This window comes from Aethina tumida, chromosome 1, assembly GCF_024364675.1.
Source record: "Aethina tumida isolate Nest 87 chromosome 1, icAetTumi1.1, whole genome shotgun sequence".
Taxonomy (NCBI): domain Eukaryota; kingdom Metazoa; phylum Arthropoda; class Insecta; order Coleoptera; family Nitidulidae; genus Aethina; species Aethina tumida.
Window position 1 is genome coordinate 57,712,908 of NC_065435.1, and position 23,849 is coordinate 57,736,756.

At 28.9% G+C, this 23,849-nt stretch overlaps 1 protein-coding gene across 1 annotated transcript in view; it reads left to right on the forward strand.

Moving 5' to 3' along the window:
- Positions 1–3,145: 3,145 nt before the first annotated feature.
- The window catches only part of LOC109609339 (uncharacterized), a 30,868-nt gene continuing 10,164 nt past the window's right edge, over positions 3,146–23,849 (forward strand). The window contains exons 1-2 of the mRNA XM_020025991.2: positions 3,146–3,537; positions 23,400–23,600. Of these exons, the coding sequence (XP_019881550.2) occupies positions 3,501–3,537; positions 23,400–23,600 (238 nt within the window). The 5' untranslated portion in view covers positions 3,146–3,500. The remainder of the gene's footprint in view (positions 3,538–23,399; positions 23,601–23,849) is intronic.

A 23,849-nucleotide genomic window follows, 5' to 3' on the forward strand; every position in this document is an offset into this window, starting at 1 on the left:
TTCTGTAAAATCATATGCTTCCATTTGCCGAAGATAACATGAGTTTAAGGTGAACCTTCCAGCACGACAAGGGATCAGGGTGATCAGGGACATTCCATCCTTTGGATTGCAGTGGACTTTTTTAGAAATAGTTATTTTTTAGTTTAATAATTGCAATCCTGTCAAAAAATGAACAAATACATTAATAAATAAATTCAAGTTGATCATTTTTTAATGACCATTACAAAAAACTACTTAAAAAATATTGATTTTATGTATCATATAATTATGGATAGATTTTTGTTTATCAAAAAAAAAAAAAAAAAAAATAATAAATAAATAAATGATTTTTCTTTTAGTGCAACTTTCTTTTATCACCTAGTGTTTTTCAATATCATTAAAAACTATTTTTTACATATTTTAGAGTAATTTAGTGGAAGTTACACGAGAAAAATATATTTTTGTCTTGTTTGATAAAATTTCATATGATAATGGGTAACTGGTGACCCTCTCTTTGATTACTATAATATAATATTATCGACATTTTTATTCAGTCCATGGAGGGCGATGTAAATTCGTTAAGCGTCGCTCTATCATATGCCACACACGATTGGGGAAAGGTCTGGATATATGGGTGAACGAGGCAGTAAATTCACATGGGAGGTTTCTAGGACGTTTAATGTATTCCTGCCAACATGTGAAAGGGTATTATCTTGCTAAAAAATTAGTCCGAGATGTCTTCTTATATAGAGAAGAAGATAAGCAATAGCATCCAATACCATTAAAGTATTGTGAACATGACCATCGTACATGCCCAAGCAAAAGCGTGATTCATCACTAAACACAATGTAATTCAATTCCTCATCCTACTATTGACGTACCATGCACCAACCACCACGTTGGCACGTATGATTTGATGCTAGAAATATGACCAATTGGTCTACCTTCATCGCAAAAAAATTCATCAGCAAACAGCCGCGTTGAACTCAACCTGTCCCTTTCGGCCAATAATTTAAGACGAATGTCTCGTGGATCCGTGGCAGTTTCGGTTCTTCCGGAACCTCTTGCCTATCTCATCTGCTCTCTTCACTTCATGACTGCCAACAGCACATCACAATACTCACATTTCTGTTCAAATGCCGCGCTATTCCTCGAATTCTATCTCTATCAAACTCGCTTAATTGGCTAAAATTATTTCTTTCTCGTACTCTAGGCATGTCAAACGTTTAAATTACTGAATAAATCAAATTGTGACAAAAACTAAATACACGCTGGTGCGCTTTTGTACGATACCTTAAGGAAATGAAGAAAAGAAAAATAAAAAAGTGACAATACGTTTTCGGATTGTCTTCTAATTTTCAAATTCATTTCTTATTTCAATAAGTACAATAATGGCAGAAAGTGGAGGAGCAACTTTTTTAAAATTCAATTAATTTTTGTTCTTTTTATTATGTTCCCTTCCATTTATAAATTTAAGAAAAGATTAATTTTTCTGATAATTATTTGTTTTAGACTGGCAAAAAGTAGAGCAAATGCTATTTAAAATTTAATTACTACAAATAATTTCTAATTAATATTTTAATTAATTATACATTAATATATTGTAAAATTCCCATTATTATGAATAACTTCCAAACACCTTTTTCTCATGGAAAGCAACAGTTGGTCAATAATATTTGAATCCATATTTTGCCAGGCCCCTTGCAGAACCGTGAATAAAATATTGGTGATTAGTATAATCTTTGTGTCTTATTTTGTTGTTCACTATCTCACATAAGTTTTCAATGGAATTTAGATCGGGAAATTGACATGGCCAGTTCATAACTTTAATTTTTTCCCTTAAAAGCCACTGATTCAAATATTCTGTTTCGAGATATTATCTTGTTGAAAATAAAGTTTTAGTGGCATATTTTTATCTGAATATGGTACTATATTGTTCCTCAATATTCTTTCTACATAAAACGATCCATGATACTCTCTATTCATACCCATTTCAAATCCCGAAAAGCAGCCCCATACCATTACCGATCTGTCGCCGTGTTTAACAGGGAGTATGGTAAACTGTCGATTTAATTTTTTATGAATTACCTTACATATAAAATCCCATCACTGCAAACCAGATTAAATTTGGCCTCGTCACTCCAGATCGTTCGTTTCCAATCATTTAAAGTTCAGTGTAAAAGGGAACTGGTAAACTCAACTCTGGCTCGTCTGTTCTGCACTGATAGTAGTGTTTTTTTGGTTGGTCTTGATGAAATATTAATTTCAAGTTGTGTCTCAAGTAGACCTTTTATTTTGCTGGAACTCAGGAAGGGATTTCTTTTGGTGTAGGATAAAATTTGTTTATCTTGAAACCTATTGGTTTTTCTTGGTCTTCCAGCTTTACTTTTTCCTTCCACATGGCCGAATTTTGAAAATTGTTGTAAAACGTTACAATCGAACGATATTGACTTTTCTCTTACCGAATTGAAAGAACGATACAATCCGTGATTTAATTTGAAACATAATTTCTTTACAAGAGGCATTATATTAACTCAGTTTACGTTGGTTTATACTGTAAAACTAAAAATTATTGTCGATTTTGTAGAGATTAGTGACATTTAGCAAAAAGTTGGTTTTTGTCAGCCGAATATTTAGTTTTTTGTTTTGTAGCTAATTATTTTTAATACAAGAAATATTCACCGATATGTTTGTATACAGTGTGTTCATAATTGGTATAAATTATATCAGATTTGCATACACATTTTTGAAGTTGCTCTACTTTTTGCCAATACCAAATTTTATAAAAATATCTTAATACGTTCTGGGTTTTTTTACAAGGAGTATATAACACAAAATTTTGTCCAGATGAATAGAAATTATTCCGTGAACGGTAACAAAATGTAATTGAAATTAAAAATAATAAGCAAATCAGTTCACTTATGAGCGGCAAGTTAGAATTTACGAAGAATCTCCAGTTGTCGAAAGTTTTAAACGCGGAAAACTCGGTGTGAGTGATTTCAGGCAAGTTTCTTTCGTCGAGTGGTGGCAGCGAACCCGCGGGCGTCGCGGCGCACGGCGAACAGGCGCAGGGATCGGTGACGTCACCACGTCGTCGCGTGCTATATCGAGGGAAAAAAAAGACGAGCCGCGCCGCACGGCTGCAGTGTACAATTGGACGTCGGAATTGAGGTGTGCTGCGCGGCCGAACAAACGAACGTCTCGAACGTTTCGAGGGGTCATCAATTAAAAAGGATTTTTTTCGTCTCGGAACGGCTACACGATAATTCGTATTTCGTGGCCGGTGCCCGTTACTGCCGAAAATAAATAGTGATCAGTCTTTATTATTGTTATTATTATTTTATTATTATTAATAGTCAATTTCGGATGCGAATCGTGCGGTAAATAAACAAATGGGCCTTCTATTTGAACCGATGCAGTTTCGGGTTGCGATGGTTTAGGATGGTTTGGACGCAAGCCATGTTCCGTTTTTTTAACGAGATGATGATTTGATGCTATGAAATTGTACGTTAAAAATAATAATGGATTTGCAACGAAAAATAAGAAATCTTGCCAATAGTAAGTACTATTTATAATTTTTTTTGTCCGTTGCTTCATCATTTCTTGTTCGGAATGTTATTTTTAAATTTTTGCATATTATCCACATACCCAATGTGTATGTTTTAACTTCAACAGGTATGTTAAAATTGGTTGGTGTAATGCATTTTATTGGGTACACTCAACGTTGTTCATTCCGGTGTGCTGAAACGCACATCAAACTTTCAGTTAAACTTCCTACTAGTTCTAACCCTGACCTACATATGCCGGTTTATTAACTGGCATTTGTGTTAAACTCCATTTAACCACTGTAGCTACAAAGTTGAAAATATAAGTTTCAAATGAGGCAAAAGATACGTGAACTTACTAATTTTAAGGAAGAATTTCAATAGTGTTCAAAAAAGAAACCTATACAACAACATACTATTTAATTCCAATTTTATTCTACTCTTTTATTTTATTATTGCTATCAATCAATTACTACTAATTAGAATATATATTAAAAAAATAAATAAATAGAACATAAATTATGGACAAATCATCTTTATCTTCTCTAATTATGAATGCTCATTAAATCAAAAATTATAATTATAACTTATTACTTTAAATACCCATGGAATATATTCAAAAATTTAAATACATTATTTTTAACATAAATAATAGGGCTTGACCGATACATCGACATCGGCGCCGATTGTCCAAAAATTCCACCTCTCCATTATCCTCCAGTTTTTTGTATGTATATGTATACCTCTTATATTTCTACTCTATTAATGTTTCCTATTCAATTTTTTTTTTCAATAAAATATACCATATAAACCATTCTGTGAATTTTAAATGTATGTTTCAATCTGATTTAATAATATTTTTGTAACACATGCTTATCATCCTGTGCTGGAATTTCTCCCTTTTAAAAATCTTTTGGGACATACATAAGGGAAGTCTCTTATTTGATAATTTTTATATTTTTTTACATGTATGCATATATTTTTATTTTAATAATTTCATTACTTTTATTACTTGTATGAGGCGTTTAAGTAGTAGTATAACTATATTTAATATTAAATACATTAAAAATCAGTATTATTGTAACAAAAAGTTATTTAATAATTCCTCTGATATTCTTTATACAATTAACAATGTTTTAATATTCAAAAACAGCCCTCAAACACCTCACCACTTTCTTTATATTATTTATATTATATTAAGGCATAGATTTAAAGGGTAATTTTTAGTATTTATCCAGAGAAAATCCTATAAATTTCTTAATCAAAACGATGACATTCAACAAAGAATACTAAAATTAAATTAATTAATCATGATTAAATATTGTAAAAAATATTAATTAATTTAATTAATTTATTAATTAATATATTTAAGTTTATTACTCAATACTCTTTTATTACACAAAAGATCGTTATAACATATCAATAACATTTGTAATATGGAAAGTATTTTTATTATTATTACTTGTATTGTTTTAAATAACGATTTATTGTGATTATATTTTTTGCGATGTTCAACGACCAAATATTTTATCTTTCTTCAATTACTCTATTCTATTTTATGATTATTTATATGTAAATACTTTGAACCTCAATAGAGCTATAGAAGTTATATTCTAATATAATCATTATTAAAATGTATGAAAAAAGACCCAGGATGTAGAGTAATTTTCAGTGTTTATACATAACCTAAATATAGATAAGATCCAATAAATTACTTAATCAGTGTTATTACTAGTGTTGTTTCAAATTATTATGTAATATAACTTTAAAAATGTTTAATATTCAATAACCATGTAATAGACAATATTCTTCCAAGACAAATTACCTATTATTGTCTATTCAAGATTATTTTTTATATTTTTTTTATATTCATATATTTTTTTCATATTATTTTTTTTTCATATTATTAGCCTTAAATCTTCTTCTAATATAATTGTTATTGAAAGACAAAAAATATATTGGAAAATACACTGGTTTGAAAATTTATTTTCAGTATACATACATACATATGTCTCTAATGGTTCAATTCTTTTTTTACAAAATATTCATATTAATAACATTTGTAATTTGGAAAAATTTTGTTGTTATTGTTGCATATATATTTAAAAAATTTTATTCACTGTTATTATTTTGTTTTAAATAACTAGGTAATGTGACTATAAAAATATTTTAAAATTCGTCAAAAGTGTACTAGAAAATATTATCTTTAGATAATTACTTATCATTGCCTAAAGCCTTTTGACTGTCCCTCAAAAAATCAATTACTTTATACTATTTTGTGATTATTTATATGTATATATATCAATAGGGCTATTATAATTTTATTAGGCTTAATTTTATATTCTAATAAAATAGTTACTAAAATATATTTTAAAAAATTCAGGTTTGTAATTTTCAGTATTTATACACATCTTAAATATAGATAAAATCCAATAAATTGCTTAATCAAATCTGTAGCATTCAAAAATGTCATATAATATAATATCAAAGAAATTGTCTAATTAATTAATCGACGTCAATTAAATAAAAAATACTAAATTTGAGAATATTTTTCAATAAATTGTTACTAAAATATATTTTAAAAAGTAGTGGTTTTTAGAGTAATTTTCAGTATTTATACACAACTTAAATATAGATAAAATCCAATAAATTGCTTAATTAAATCTATAGCATTCAAAAATGTCATATAATAGAATATCAAAGAAACTGCCTAATTAATTAATCGATGCCAATTATTTTTTATTTAATTGAAATAAATTTGAAAATATTTTTTAATAAATGTTTATAATTCAACCAAATATTTTTATTGAATGTTATTACTGTTATCGTTCTAAATAAGTATTAATAGTCAAAAACTACCTATAATTGTCTATTATTTTTTGATCATTTTTGAAAAACTCCAAATGTATTTTATATTTTAGATGCAAATACTTTTCATTTAAAACTGAATAAAACATTTAAAATTATATTAACCACAAGTTTATATTAATTTATATTATCAGTAAAGTCTTTATTATTAAAATTGTTAAATCAAATTATAAAAAAGTATATTAAAAGAAAGAATCCGTAAAAATAAATAATCATTCAAAAATCGTTTAACTAAATCGATTTCTTTCAAATAAAAAATGTTAAAATTTAAAATACTTTTTAATGGAAATATTTTACAGTTTCTAAGTCTTTTGTTATTTTTAAATTACGTATCAATAACTGTTGTATTTTAAAATCGGAAATGCCTAGTGTGCATAACGATCTAAAAAAATCGATGTTTATTTAAATCAAAACATTAAATATTTTTATTTGAAGGTTAATACTGGTATTGTTCTAAACAGCTATTTTTCTTTTTAAACAGATAGAATTTTAAAATATCTGTCGTGTTGCTACAGTTGACAGGTTAAAAAAACTGTTTTAACTATAAATATAAATGTTTTACGGTTGATTCTAATTTGTTTTGTCGTGTTAAATTTTTATTGTATTGGACCATATGGTTTTGCTTAAACAGAACGACAAATTTCATAAATCAACGTTAATAATGTAATATTGTTACACATACATTGCAAAATTTAATTGTTTAATTGCAAACGACGTTGATCACCATTGAAGTACTAAATAAATTTGTGTTTCAAAAAATTAATATAATTTACTAGTTTTGCAAGACACGAACTTGACTGCCGGTTCGGTACGAAGGACCGAATACATTTAAGCAGGCGGTGAGACTTAAACGGTTCGCTCGTTTATAAATATTGAGCAGTGTTTTACGGCCTTGACCCGACTGTGATTTATCACTGGGGTAAACTTGTAAAACAGCGGGTGAATTTAATTTTAAAATCCATATGGAACATTATAATCCGTCACACGATGGCATTATTATTTTCTTTAAGGCGATGGCGCATGTTCAAGGAAATGGGTATTACAATGCGGCGACACGATGATGAATGGCACGTTATGCGAAAAGAAAGGAAACAAATTTCCAACTGTTGTTTTTCCTCTTTGTGTTTGTTATAAGGCAAGAAAAATATTGGGTTTATCCAATTTTTACTTTCACTTACCTGTCGTGTTCTTGAATCCCTTATTTAACCTGTGTTCCAATATTAAATGGTTTTCCAGATTGGTATCAAAGTAATGACTAAGAACTAAAGAAGTTTGTGGAAAATAATCAATTATTTTTTGATGGATAATTATTTGGGGGAGTAAATTTTGCAATTTGTACTTTAGTTTTTAAAACATGTATTTATTGAGTTTATCTAATTTTTGTTCTCATTTACTAACATACTCTTAAGTCTTTTATTTAAAGCTGTGATTTGACAATTCCACTATGCTAACCAAGGACTAAAAAAGTACTGAATAGTTTACATTATAATAAGTGATTATTAATTGTTAGGTAAACAATCCACTGAACAATGTATAATGGCTTTCACTTTTGATCAACCTAAAATTGAAAAAGTACGTGAAGTATAGTTTACATTGTAATAAGTGATTATTAATAGTAGTCCTGTTCTTGCTCTTTGTCAAACAATTTGTAGACTAGAAATCTAAAATTTTCAATTTTATCATGATGTAATACGATTATCAAGTGTTGTATTTTGTTATAAGGCAATTTATATGGATTTATACACTTTTTGCTTTTATTTACCAACATAATCTTAAATCATTTATTTAACCCTGTGATTTGACAAATTATGTTACTAGAAATCTAAAATTTTCAGTTTATACTATCAATATCTAATACATAATATAATAAGATTTCCAACTGTTGTTTTTGCTTATTGTATTTTGTTATAAGGTAAAAAAATATTGAGTTTATAGAATTTTTGTTTTTACTTATCAACAATAACTTAAATATTTTATTTAATCCTGTGGTATCAGTGTAATAACAATTGGTGGACTGGGAATCTAAATTTTTCAGTTTGCACGATCAGTATCTAACACAGGATGTAATACGTTAGTGTTACGAGTATCAAGTAGGAATTATTTATGAAGCAGCCCCCTGGATGCGTTTGACGTCAAACTTTGACGGTCCTTGGAAGATGCTGTAGTAGAAGCGAGGGATACACTGATATTAATATTGATTACGTTTCTGCTATATCAGGAAAACTTTACGATATGAAGGTTTATTGCGATAGTAAAAAAGTACTTTTATATTCTGATATATGAAACACGTAGGGATAAAATGAAATCGAATAGGGGATGGGGAGCTTCGGGAACAAATATGGCTTACCAATTCCGGGCATTCAATTTTATTCAATTATTCATGGGATACGTTCCCGGAGCTGTAACCTTTATATTTATGTTAGAAAAAAATATATATAAACTTTAGCTGAAACTGCCATCATAACACCAACAAACACATATTCAAAATGGTGTTTCGCCGACATGTCTAAGCAAAAACTAACGGCGGAAACGGCGCATCGATTGCGATTTACATGCATCAGATTTACGAACACAAAATACGAACCTTGAATAATAAAAATATTTAGGAGATGCGTGACCGGTCGCCTTCCATGCATACTAATTCTGCGGAGGAGGGAAAACGGGAAATGTTTAATGGTAAACGAAAATGGGATTGTAAAAATAGATACACAGCACAAATTGCGAAACAATGTTGCGGTGAGTGATTTTTTATTTTTCGCCACCCTGGAAGTTATTAAAAACGGAAATGGATCGGTTTAAATCAAACTTTCTATCACGTGTCAAACGGTAATAACAAAAAACGGGATCTTTCCGATCTAGATCGGGTGTGCATCGATCTTTTATGTCACACTCGCATAATTTTCCTCCGTTTTTTTATATTTTTTCGAATAGTAAATCGGTTTAAAAATAGGTTCATGCTTTGTACCATCGAAATAGATTAATTATTCTAGGTCAACTATTTTAGTCATGGATGTGTTGTTACAAATTTACAGGAAGAGTGCTCGTGATGTGCTCTTAAAAATTATTATTAATAATATTGGAACACTGTCATTGACAATATATTAATTATCCGTTTAATTTATGGTAATTAATAAATTCCAATGGTTGTAGCTTTTGATATATGTATAAAGCAAATAAATAAACCGCTGTGTGGAAGCGATGGAGTAATAAATTATCTTTTTGGCAAATTTGCTACTTGCAAAATGTACTTTGGTATGAAGTAGTTGTATATTATATGTTTATGAGAATTGATATTAATAGAAATTCAATTTATGTGTTAGTATGGTTTTGTTTATTATTGATTACACTTCATGATCATAATTATAATTATGTCATTAGGAAACTAATATATATTTATTTATGTTTTTAAACAGTAGTATTTTCAAATGGTGACATATCATATTTTACTTTCATTCATTCATCATACATAATTGGTTGATCATTTAATGAAATTTAATACCAAATTGCTTCTTCATTATATTAACATTTTTAAGACTGAGAAGAATAGATTTTTATAAAAATGTATATTCATTGTGTTGTTATTATTATGAAAAATTTATCATCAATGCCATTTCACAATTCATTTGATTTCCTCTTTTTTAAGTTGATTTATGGAATATGTTAATTCAATTAATTATTTAGTAAGATTTAATATAAATACTCTCGTTTACTGTTGTATTAACACACTATAGGCGGGTAGCAAAACAGTCCAAACTAAGTTGTTGAAAGATAACAAAAAATAAGAGATAATTCTTTCAGTTCCGTATGTAAATCAATAGAGTAAAATTATCTTACCCTGCTTTTAAAGTAAGTACATTCAAAAAGGTAAAAATTACCCGGCCCGCTAATAATCAACAGTTCTCGAGACGGGTATTTTTACCCGACCCGCTTATAGTGTGTTAACATTTTCAAGGTTACCAAGAATATATAGACATTTTTTTAAAGATAGTATTATAGATAAACCATCACATCAGTTAGTACCATATTTGTCTCTAGCAAAATTTGATTGTGATTTAATGAATCTATTAAATGACTTAACGATCCTTACATAACAAAATTTCACCTAACATTGTTATGCAATCCAATTTTTATTTTGCCATAGTTTTTACTTGCGTTATTGTGGATACTCATCAAAAGTTCAAAGACGAGTAACACAAGTTTTTTACTTTGTGGTCTTTGCTTGCTCTCTGTGAATTTAAGTCAATTATTTAGTGGCGATCGTTTGTTTATTTATAATGATTTAATCATTGGCTGAAGTGAAACTGTAAGAAAAATGATAATTCAGCGTTACCAAGTAAAACAAGAACAGATGCCTAAGAGTTCACGGCTAAATAAATCAATCGTTCCTCGTATTATTAAAAAAATATAGAAACTGATAAAGTGGTAGCTAATAAAAAATTTGTCTGTGTACAAAAAACTATGACAAAGAAATCTATGTTACACGAGTGTCAAAAAACAATCCAATCGTCAACTGAAATTAAAGTCAACCTGGAGGAAATGGGACTTACTGAAATTAGGTCAAGGACTGTGAGGAGATGGTTAGGAGATGGGGTTCGTTTGACCCCATACCTACAAGAAAAACCATGTTTTCTACTAAAAATGTGAAGATACAATTTTGACTTGTTCCGGATCTTATTCATTGAACAACATAACAGCGAGGACGACTACTTTTTAGTGATGAGCCTCAATTTAATTTATAAAAAGAAAATATGGTTCTGCTTATAAACACATAGATATCTTACAAAACTATACAAAAAATTGGTTATACCCACAATAAAACAATTATGCTATGGAGATGATTCAATGTTTCTGGCACATAGGATATATAGACTGATTTATATTCGAGGATATATTAAATAAAAATTTGCTTCCATGATATTCATAATAAATATATTTCATCATGAAAACATTCCCAGACACAAATCCAACATAAAAATTATATAAATTGAAATGAACTCTTCATCCACATCAATTTAAGAATATTTGGAAATTGATGAAGTCTATGCTACGGAGATACGCCAAAATTGTATATAATTTAATGGTAAATCGAAGAACAAAAATTTAATCAATAAAAATTATTTTCAAAATTAATGTTCCTCTATTTATGTCTAGATTAATTCATAAAAATACATTTTATAGAATAAGGATACAGTAGTTTTTTTAATACAGTACAAAACAACAACAATAAATTAATGTTATTTTAACAATTCACAATGGATAGAAGAGCTAAAATATTTAACAATATTAGTAGCTTAACGTTAACGATGACATAAAAAAATAAACCCAGAAAATTAACTGTTTTTATCACGACAAAATTAGAGCGACTCTTCAAAAAAATTTAAAAAAAAATGTAAATCCAACGTAAATGGCCTAATATTTAATATTTAGTCCAGTAACCCTTATTGGCTATAAACCTCGCATCTATTTGGTATAGACGATATTAGATTGGAAATTATATGCTCGTTTATATTGTTCCAAACATTCCAAATTCAAATAAATTTTCTTTATTTGTGATGCAATTTGCTATAATCTTCATATCCACAATCTCCCACAAGTTTTCTATTGGATTGAGATTAGGAGATTGAGTTGGCCACTTTATGACATAGATTTTTTCTTGAACAAACCAGTCTTTTATAAATTTGACAGTGTGTTTGTGCTGAAATATAATTTTTTTACATTTTACCTTCTATTTTGTGAATCGGATCCATACCGTAAGTGGAAAAACCACTCCACACAAAAGCTTCGGAAAATATTAAACTGTGATTAAAATAGTACTTTTTTTTAATCTCTTGCTGTCCAGTTCCGATGCCTATGAGCTAAAAGAAGTCTTTCTTCTCGATTCTTTTTTGAAAGACAGGTTCTTGCTGGACGTTTTCCTGACGCCCTGTCTCTACTAACCGTCGCTGAGTTGTCCTCGAACTAATAAGTATTTTTATGCAATGATATAATGTTCTGGAGGTCTTTCTTTTTCGCCCTCCTCTTTTTCGATTCTCCATACTTCAATGAAGTCGAAACCTTTTGTTACCACTTGTTTTGATACAAAAACTTGTTTGCTTATAACTTTTTGCGATCTTTTTGAAATATAGCCCAGTATAATTTTATTTTTCAAATCCGCCAACACAATATTCATATTTGAAAGATTTAAATACGACTGAAAAATACTCGAATCGCTTTAATTTTGTCAAGTAATTTTTTTTTTGGTTTTTAGGAATAATTTCTCTCCTACTGAACTCGAAAAATATGTGGGGCATGAACTAATAAAAATAAAGTAACTGGCATAAATAAATGTTTTATAATTTAGTTTTACTCATTTTATTTAATATTTAAGAGAGTCGCATTAATTTTGTCCGATATTCCATTTAATTTTGTGATTATTTTTTATGTGCATTTAAATATTCTAAAATCTTTGACTTTCGAATGTCTCCTTATAATATTTTTGTGATATTTTTATTTATATATAAATAGATTATGTTTTGCACATGTATTCTGCTAATTATTCTACAGAATGTAAAATAATATGTTTCGTTATTTTTTTTAAAAATTTTAACATTTGCAAGACTACGCCGTGTAAGTAAATATTTTTTGATAAAAGGAAGCTAAATCATCACATAAATTAATGTCATATTTAATGCCACTGGCAAAATCTCAATGTGATTTAATGAATGTAGTAAACGAAGTCGTGACTCATTCACAACAAAATTCCGCATTAAAATTATCATATAAATACAATTTTAACCTGTCATAGTTTTTATTTTTGTGAAAATTCGATCGGATCAAAGTAATGAAAGTAAAGGATATGATTGTAAATATTATATTCCCCTCATATCTTTTGATCGTTGTTGCTATTTTAAAATTAAATTGATTTTTTACGTGTTTCTATAGTATATAATATACGACTGAAATTTTTCGGGTTAAAGTTATTCTGCTTGTATCTAGATACATGTATTTCTTAAAATTAACATTAAATTAAACAACCGTAGATAATTGCAACATAAAACAAATATCTAAATCTAAAAATACAATTCAATCAAAGTTTGAATGTCAATCTAAATAGTGTTAACACTGTTCTATAAACGAAACGGTCGAATATTGAAAGGCTTTCACGTACACATTTCTTATCCAGATTGTATACTTTTCAGTTATGACAGTAGAATAATCATTCAGTTACATTTTCAGCACGTTTTAATTAACTCAATAATTGTGTAATTCTGCTAAATGGAACAACCCTCTGTAAACAAAGATCGGTTTACTCGAATTCAAACAGTTAGTATAGAAAATAAACATGGGACTAAAAACAGATCTGACGTCGACGATATTTTTTAGAAAAATAGATTAAAGCTTGTAATTTACTTGCAAATTGACTATGGACTGGACGCAGAATTTTCTCTTAGTTTAACATAAATATTTGGTTGGAGGTGTAAACTTGACTATAAAATGATCATCGCAGTTCACAGCGTTTGATACCAAACCACTAGTTCACCCATTGCGTTGAATTTGTTATTTATATATTTTTTGCTACTAGGAAACCGAATAATATTTATGTCGTATTTAGTTTATTATTTTATTTTTTGTAACACACCGATATATTTACCTGTTTAACATTTAACAAATACATGGCAGAGCTCAGCTGTCCAGTGTCAGCGATTTAAAACATTTTAGAGGTTTCGGTTTCTTGGCTTCGATTCAGCTGTCTGATTAATGAGGTATTTTTAACGATTCAAAGTCATTCATTAATTATTCCGATATATATTATTTGTAAATCATAGTCGACAAATATTTCTACGCACGATTAATTCGTCACTTGTCGCGCCAACTATTAAAAACCTAATTAATGATATTGGCTTTGAACGGTTGTTAATTGTTTGATTGGTAATTTTGATTAATGGGCCCGTTAAATTTTGGAACGGTCGCCGCATCCGGGTGTTCCGCGCACACGGGATTTGTTCCGTGCATTTTTCAAACCGCGAAAATATAATTTCGTTAATTGCCTTCGCACCGCTTATTTTTCCAAATAATCAGCACGTCATAAAGATTTTAATTTCATCTGTTCAACAAACTCACAATGTTTGTGTGCTCGAAAAATATTTGTGTAATTAAGTGAGTAAATATTTATATTGTGAAAAAATATTCGTTAAACACATGATACTTCTGGCACCTTTCAAAATAAAAGGATATGTTTAGAGTTTCTTCGCCGGTTTCTGGGAAATTTTCTAATTATTTTGATGACCCGGTGAAGTTACTGCGAGGTTCATTAAACAGTCAGTTTTTTGGAAAATTTATTATGTTGCAAACAACCTTATATATTTATATTTTATATCATAAGTTTATTGAAATGTATATTTTTACTGTTAATTATTTGATATAACAACATAAATTTTTTATTAAATTACTTCATTATAATACAATTATAGTTTCTTATAAATATTTTAGGATTTTGAACATTAACCATGTATTTTTACATTATATTTTAATTAAAAAATATTTTTTAGTGTTTAAAATTTAGTGTCTTATATTAATATATTTTTTTAATTATTTCCCAATGTCAAATTTTAATAATAACAACAAATAATTTGTGTCCATAGATATCTACATAATATAGTATAATATATAGGACGATCCATTTTTTAGGTTTTTAAAAAACAGTACCGTTCCACCATAAGTGATATTACCTCTTTTTAATGGAATCATCTAAATATTATTGAAATTCTGAATTCTACATAAAATTTTGGGTTTATATATATACATCTACATACATTATTTTAATATACAGGACGATTCACTTAAGTGATCTATTGTAGGTTTATAAAAAATCAAAGGTTCCATTCAACCATAAATAACTTTTTTTTTAATGAAACCATTTAAATTTTTTTGCATTTTTGAATTCTTCATAAAATTTTAGAAATATGGCATTTCGAATTGTTTCCTCCCTATCTTTAAATTTTTTGAGATTTTTTCTAAAAATATTTAACACATATATTCTAAAATACATGTTAACAAAGGAATTCTTTGAAAATTATTAATGGTATACCAAAATAAAATTTTATAATTAGTAAAGTTAATGTTGAGGTTCTTTAAACAAATTGTGATCATTTTATCAATTTTTATATCATAAATTTATTGAAAAAGAGTTAAATGTGTTATTACTACTGTAAATTATTTATTGTGTGTTATAATATACTAAATCGTTTCTCTATCTTCATTTTTTTAAATATTTTAAAAAAGTTTTCACACATGGAGTGACGCGAAGCATTTTTTTGTCCATTCACTTTAAATATAAGATTTCCATAATATACCAGTAAAAATCTGAGCCGAATGGTATGAAAATTTCATGATTTTTCGTTTAAAATAAAAAATTCTTGACACAAAAAATGGTGAAGAAATAAATACATTATCGGACAAAATTAGAGAGACTTTTTTTTGTTTATAGACTAAACAATATATACTTACGAGACTGTTTTTTGTTAAATTAAAAAATAAAACACATATAAGTTAAGTTATTTATTGAGGAAACATGCCATGTTAACGCTGACATAAAAAAAATAAAACCACATTTTTTTTCGCGACAATTTTCAATATTTCGTCCAGAATCCCTTAATGTTTACAATATCCTCACATCTTTTGGCATATTCGAGATTAGATTGGAAATTATTTCCTCATCTATATTGTTCCAAACATTTTTGTTTTGTTCAAACAATTTTTCTTTATTTGTGATACAATTTGCTCCCACAAGTTTTCTATTGAATTAAAATCGGGAGATGGAGCTGGCCACTTTATGACATTGATTTTTTGTTGAACAAACCATTCTTTAACAAACTTGACAGTGTGTTTGGGGACATTGTCATGCTAAAATATAAATTTTAATAGCATTTCCCATTCACAATACGGTAGCATGACATCTTCTACACACAAAACTACTTTGCTTTCTATTTTGTGAATAGGGCCCATACTGTAAGTGGAAAAAACCCAAACCATAGCAGTCCATGTTTAATAGTTGTAACATATTTTGAAAGAAGTCTACTGTTTTGAGAGCGATGAACAGACTATCCACCATCACTTTCGAAAATATTAAACTTTGATTCGTTCGAAAATAGTACTTTTTGGCAATCATTTGCTGTTCAGTTCCGATGCCTAAGAACGAAAAGAAGTCTTGCTTTTCGATTTTTTTTTGAAAGACAGGGTTTTTTGCCGGCATCTCTTACTCCACTAACCGACGCTGAATTGTCCTCGAACTAATTGATTTATGTTCTAATGCTCTGGAGGTTTTTCTGTCTTGCCTACTTCGTTTCTATCCTAGTGAACGTAAGAAATGTGTGTGACTTAAATGAACTAAAAGAAACTAAGTAGCCGCTATAAATAAATGTTTTGTAATTTAGTTTTTAAACATTTTATTTAATACTTAAGATAGTCGCTCTAATTTTACCGATGCTGTATATTATACACTCTTCACATCTCCCCAATTATTAATTTTAACTACAGGAAATTGCTAAAACATTAATAGATAATGAAATTTTACATTGACTGGTGTCAATAATATTTAAAAGAATTTCACTTGAAAAAATAAAGTTCCGGTAGAACCATAAGTGACCAAGCATTAAAACTATTTTAGAAAATATTTAAACAAAAATTTCAAATGCCCTTTTAGTCCTTTACAGATTTCTAGCTGGTTACCATTGAAAGATATTTTGTCTATGTATCGAAACTAATCAATTTTCTAATACATACGTATATTACATGTTCTGTCCGTTATTACTACTACATCAATTAATCAAGTTTCAAATTAAACATCGCGTATCCCAAATTTCAATCTGTAGGATTCAATTTCGATATGAACTCCTTGTATAAATACGTTTGGCACAACATCAAACCTCATATCCAAGATAAGCCCAGTCATAGATCTCTCGGTGGTTATATTTAAATTTGCAGCATCACATATGACGTACCAGGCTCGAATCCGTGACATAACCTATGGCGGTGCCTCCGTTCGTGCGGATTCCAATCTAAATATTGTATTAAAGTTAATTGACGCCCAGCGAGACACACGATTATATATAAAATCGTTGTCAGTCGGTGGAGTTTATTGTGCTATTAAAATTTTACGGGCGCATTTTTGTTGCCGATTGACGTTTATGGGACGGTAAATAATCGTGAATTGTTTTAATTGAGCTATATTAATGGTTTTTGTATATTTTTTTTTTTCACTAGCATTTCGGTTGGAGTTGACAATTTTTCACGATAGATGATGATTAAATTTAAATTTTATTCACTATTACAAAGCTTAAAGTTTTTGTGGTATATTTATTTATTCTTAGTAAGTTCTCATCGTCACGTACAGTAATATAGATGTAAAATGCGACATTTAAGTTTAAACCGACAGTTGGTGTCGTGAAAAATCTGTGTATTATCTTAAATACACAAAATACAATTCATATCGACAACATAGTGTCATGTTCATACATTAGAAATTGGGTTATGCACCGATAGAAATAAAATTTTATTGGTCGTAAAAATATTATTTAAAATTTTTAAACCCAAAGGACATTTACGAGATAATAAATTTTAGAAACAAATCACCTGTTATTTAAAATTGGTTCAAGGTAATGTGCAAGTTGCATTTTCATATTTTGTTAAAATAGAGAGAATCGTCAAAATAATTTTTTTAAGAATTTTAAGACTTCTTGTTATTTATGTAAGTATGTATTATCTCAAAATTTAATTGGTTTTAGTTATATTCCCATGTAATTAGGTTTGTTAAGCAAATACTTTTTTTTTTTATTAATATTAATAAAAAATAAACAATAATTCAATATTTTAATATTTTGTGGCGTCTGTCTCTGTAAGGAATTTGTTGCTACTGCTCTTGTATAGTTTGAAGAGGTTCTTGTTTGCTTTTGACGTTTTTTGTTCGAATACGACGATTTAATACCTCCAAAAGGTGCTCAATAGAATTTGGACCGGAGGACCGAGGCAGCCATTCAAGCACAGTTATGTTTTTGATTAGAAACCCCTCTTTAATAATTTTAGAGTTGTGTGTGGGATCGTTATCTTGTTGAAATATCCAACGAAGTGACATCTCTTCCTCGGCAAATGGAAACATGGCGTTTTCTAGTATGTCCCTGAATTGAAAACGATCCATTTAACAACCCCCACTTACATTAAAGGGTCATGTTTGAATCGAGAAAAGCATCCCCAAACCATAATGCTTTCGCCACCATTTTAACTGTAGGAATTTGGTATTTATTTAAAATGGTAACAATAACGTTTAGAAATCAGTTAGTCGTAATTTGCTTTTAAACGTCATGACCTTTAAAAAATCTATAAAAATTTGGAAACGGAACCATTTCTGTTGAAACCGGAAGTGACCGAAAAGTGAAAAATATGCAAAAACTCTCCTCTCCCTATACCGTTTACCTATACCAGATCTTATTTTGAAATACCGAGTGTCCTGGAAGTTATGTCTTGTCTAATGGATTCGTTAACGCTTTGTTTATGAGAAATCCCAAGGGATAAAAATCCAATTTTTAAAAATATTCTATACTTTTTTCCAACACGGTATGTAAAAAGTAATATAAATTTAATATCCTGTTCGCTGAGAGTTGCAAATATTCATATCATAAATATTACATGTCAAAATGAAACATAATGAAAATATTTTTCATTTTAATCTAGGAAATTCAAATTATACACTTCAGAAGATACGCAGTGTATTTAATTTAACTTACTATGCAATGATATAATAAATAGTATATAACAATAATAAATATAAATACGTCTATTTAGTTGTAAAATCACTACTAAAACTTATTTAAATGTGTATTTTCTAATTGATAAAATAACAGTTTATGTTTAGCACACACTTAGTAATACAAATAATTAAAACAAAAGTTAATAGTAAAATCTAATTATAAATGCATAACATAGTTCTAAGAAAAGATTTTAAATGCTAGTATAAATTTATAAAGTTTTAATTTGGCATAAACAAAAGCTTAATTAGTTTTATTTCAAATCGTTGTTATAAAAATAAAAATATGTTTCAAGTTAGTCGTGTCACAAATTGTTGTCTAATATTTTAATCGTTTTTTCAACTTTTGTTGTGATTTCAAGTAATTTGAAAATGTCTATTATAATTTTTCATATAATAAATTATTCAAATATGTTTATTATTTTATTTTTAGGATTCTTTTTTAGGTCTATGTTGTTTTGCTATAAGAGTAAATTTTTAAATAAATGCAAAAATAATTTGCATATTAAATAAAACAAAACAAAACACAAAAAGTAACAACGACGTTTTATTCTCGTTGAATTTGAATTTCAATTTTCTTTAAGAAATTGCTTTAAATTGTTATTACAAAAGGTTTCCAAAATTTAACCTCCATTTGCCTTTGTATTCCAAATAAATTTGATTTTTTTACCCACATAAACAAAATAAAAAGGGTAAATTAAAAGTTTAAATTATGAAAATGCAAAACATTTATAACGTTTATTAATAGTAGCTACATTGTTTTGATAATTGGACAGTTACGGATACCTAACTGTTACATGCTTTTTAGCCGAGTAAATAAAAACACATTAAACTGAGAACATTAAACTGACAACTGCATTATATCACCCAGTTAATGTAGATTGTCAGATAAAAAGAACATGTGTATTATTTGAAACCACAAAGCTGAATGTGCAAATGTGCGACTTAAAAGTTTAGAAATATTTTTAGAATAATGCATTATATCCTGTTGTTTTATCTCTGATATTTTAAAATAGTGTGGTGGAACTAGGTTAATAATCCACCTATAGCTACTTGAAACACAAGAACTGTGTCAATGGAGTTTGAAGTTTTTCATTATTAGTATTCCAAAAATCTTGGCGCAACGTTAAGTCGACTTGGCCCAAACGTACGGTCTCATTAACTAACTATTGTTTTCAGAAATATGCTCAGAATCTAATTTGGCCGCCGCCACAGCTTTCGGTTTAATTACATTCCATAGGTCGGTACACGAGTAATTAATTAATTAAATATTTTTCAGAACGACAATTACGCAGACATTAAATGAGCCGACTTAAAATTTCAGTATTAATTCACGTGCTTTAATCGTCGCGAGCGAAGGACGGCACCCGGGAACTCGGAATGATCATTCGGATTTCACTTTCGAGGATTTCTACGAGGATCTCTCCCTCTGGCATTGATCCTTGGCCGAGTTTCCCGAGTTGCGGATGACACACTTCCCTCGATGACCCATTTTCGACGACCGCCCCTAGCGAACCCTCGCATCTTACGCTCCTTTAATTCCGTCTTTGTTTTTATCGTGACTCAATTTCGACTGTTCCCTTTCTTATCTACAGTCGCGGAAATACTTTAATTTAGGAACGGAACAAACAAAATGTTGAGATGTGATGGTTTATTTTTTAAAACGACAAAATAACAAGATAACGTATTTCAGAATAATTCGAATCCGGGTATTCCATGTTCGGTGGGCTCCTTGTAACACATTTCTTGCATATTTAAGGATTACATTGATCTTTCTTAAGCTGGCATGACTGAAATGATTTGATTCGAAAAAGTAATGGCCAACATACTATAACAAGACAGTGATATGAATACCTATACTTAATTTTAATTATTTTAAAAATCAGAATACTGTGGATACTGTGATTATGAATAATAATAATAATAATAAACTATGTAATAAAACTAATATCACCAAATTTCTTAAGAAATTAATGAAACAAAAAGGAATATTAATATTAATTGTTGTTTCCATTTTTTTCTAAGAGCTAGTTTACATTTTTAGGTTGGTGGTCTCGAGTGTAATTTTGTCTTTGAAGATTATTCAGTTGGAATCTTGTCCAAATCTTTGGAATAATAATTATTTGAATAACCTCCAAAAGCAACAGTTGGAGCCATGTCTTGCTCACAACCTCTTACCACGTATATACTATGTCCAAGAGATAGAATGTGTACTTAGAGTCACTTGTGGAAAAACAATTAAGCCACTCGACTGTCTATAAGCGGTGATCCTTATTCCACGCCATCCTTCCTGTTTAGAATAAAAAACATCTTCTGGCTCTATGACTAGCTTCATATAGGTAATCTTTTTCTAGTGCTATGAGGACTTAAGTGATTCCGACGTCTGCACAGAACCTGGATGTGGAGATTTATGCGATACCGTCTAGTAATAATAATCAGAAAACGGTTTTGTTTTCAGGTTGTAGCTCATTGTATTGACATTACCATTTTGGCGATAACGATTTCAAGCGCGACTTATTGTGACATCGATGTCTTCTTTATGACATTTTACATTGCTAAAAAACAGATAAATTAAGAATGAACCGAATAAAATGAATTTTTTTGAAAATTATAACAAATTTAATATACTGACCGTATAGAGCCGCAAATATTCAAATAATATTACTGGTCATAATAAAACATCTAATTTGTACAGAAATTCAAATTATATACTTCAAAAAACGTAGTGTGTAATTATACCACGTAAGGAATTGAAATTAATAGTTAATTTGCGATATTTCGATTGGTAATACCTTCACTCTACTCTTACCACATGAAAAACAAAAGATTCACAAATTATATCAGAGTTAAATTATCTCACCTGTCATCACAATTAACCTATTATAATTATATATTTAATTAAATGGGTGGATGAAGACAACATTTCATTTGAGTAAAATAAAAAAATAGAGTTAAGATGAGTTTAAATAATACTTTTATAAAGAAAATTTAGTAAGAAATTTTAAAGTGGTTACTTTTTTATTAAAACTTCCTAAAATCACTTAATTACTTTTAGAAACAAAAGATTCAATTTTTTGAAGATACACCTGGTGAACATAAAGAAAGTGATATTTATTTTTTAAGCTTGTATACTGAAGAAGGAAGTCATCAAAAATTTCAGTCTACTTCAAAAGACGCAGGGTGAATAATTATACCACGTATGGAACTGAAGTTAATGGTTATTGGTCACCACAATTAGCTTATTTATTATACTTAATTAGTTAATTAAATGGACGAATGAAGAAAACATTTCATTTGGCCAAAATAAAAAATTGAGAGTTAAAGATTTAGTTGTGGTTTATTATTAACAGAGTCTAAATAATACTTTACCAAACAAAATTTTTGTTAAGAAATTTTAAATTGGTTCCTTTCTTCTTAAAACACCATAGAATCACTTAGTTCCTTTTAGTAACAAAGGATTCAATTATTTGTAATATAGAAATTTAGAATTTCAATGTTATTCATGACGTCTAGTTGTATTATTTTTCATTTAATTTACGCTTAAATACTGAAGAAGGAAGTCATCAAAAACTTATCTACTTTAAAAGCCGTAGAGTGTATATTCGATAGTCTTTAATTGATTTTAGTTTGCGATGTTTACTATATAATGTCTAGATACAATCTACACTTGTTCAACATAAAAGAAGTAGCATCATTCTCCAAACTTAAATACTGAAGAAGAAAGTATTTAAAAACTTTGTCTTTTCATGAAAAACACTGGATCCCGTGATTGTTTGTTTTGTGTAGTGAACCAGATATTGTCAGATTTATTGGACTGTGATCAAATAACGTCGAATCTAAGAAAATCCGGTTTCTTATAGACCATCATTCAGTTTCAAAACGAATCGGACAAAACTGCTTCGATGTTAACAGCCTGCGAATCAATTAATTCTATTTTTTCCACTAAAATTCCATCATTTCTTAACGCAAAACCTGCATATTTTTCTAAGCTTAAAAAGCCTCCAAAGCCCGATGTTTACAAATTGAGTTTTACGGTGTGAGATGTCAAAACACATTCACATGTTTTGTGTTCGGTTTTATTACTCCCGTTAATGCGTCTATTATTTTCAGCTAATAGTATTTTTTATTAATTTATTTCGAGCAGTGAGACAACTGAATTTTACGGGCTTTCGTGTTACATGAGTAATTTTCCTGGAACGTTAGTCACGATTTATTTCGTTTTGTTTCAGAAATGAACCCGTCGCCGGTAAAACCATCGCCGACCCAGCAGCATCAGGGCTCGAATCAGGGGATGGCCACCCTCATTGTTATGTTGGCAGTTTTGATGATAATAATAATGTTCTGTTGTTTTGCCGCGCCAGGCGTGAGGAACCTTTGCAAGCGATATATATTCCGTACATGCACCATCGATGATCCAGACACAGATAATGGTAAGAGAATTATTCTCTACTTCTTTTAAGATTGTTAACTTATTGGCATATGCGAGGTAATTCACTTAACCTAGAAATTAAAAAGACTACTGCAAATTCAATCTATTTTCTGTGGTGATTTGTTTTGGAGATTTTTAAAAAAAATTTCTCAGTATTTTTTTACTTTTCCTATGGATATGTGTGTGTATCAATATACAAAGGTGGTCAGAGAAATGCACAGATTACCATTTATTTTTAATTAGACATTGC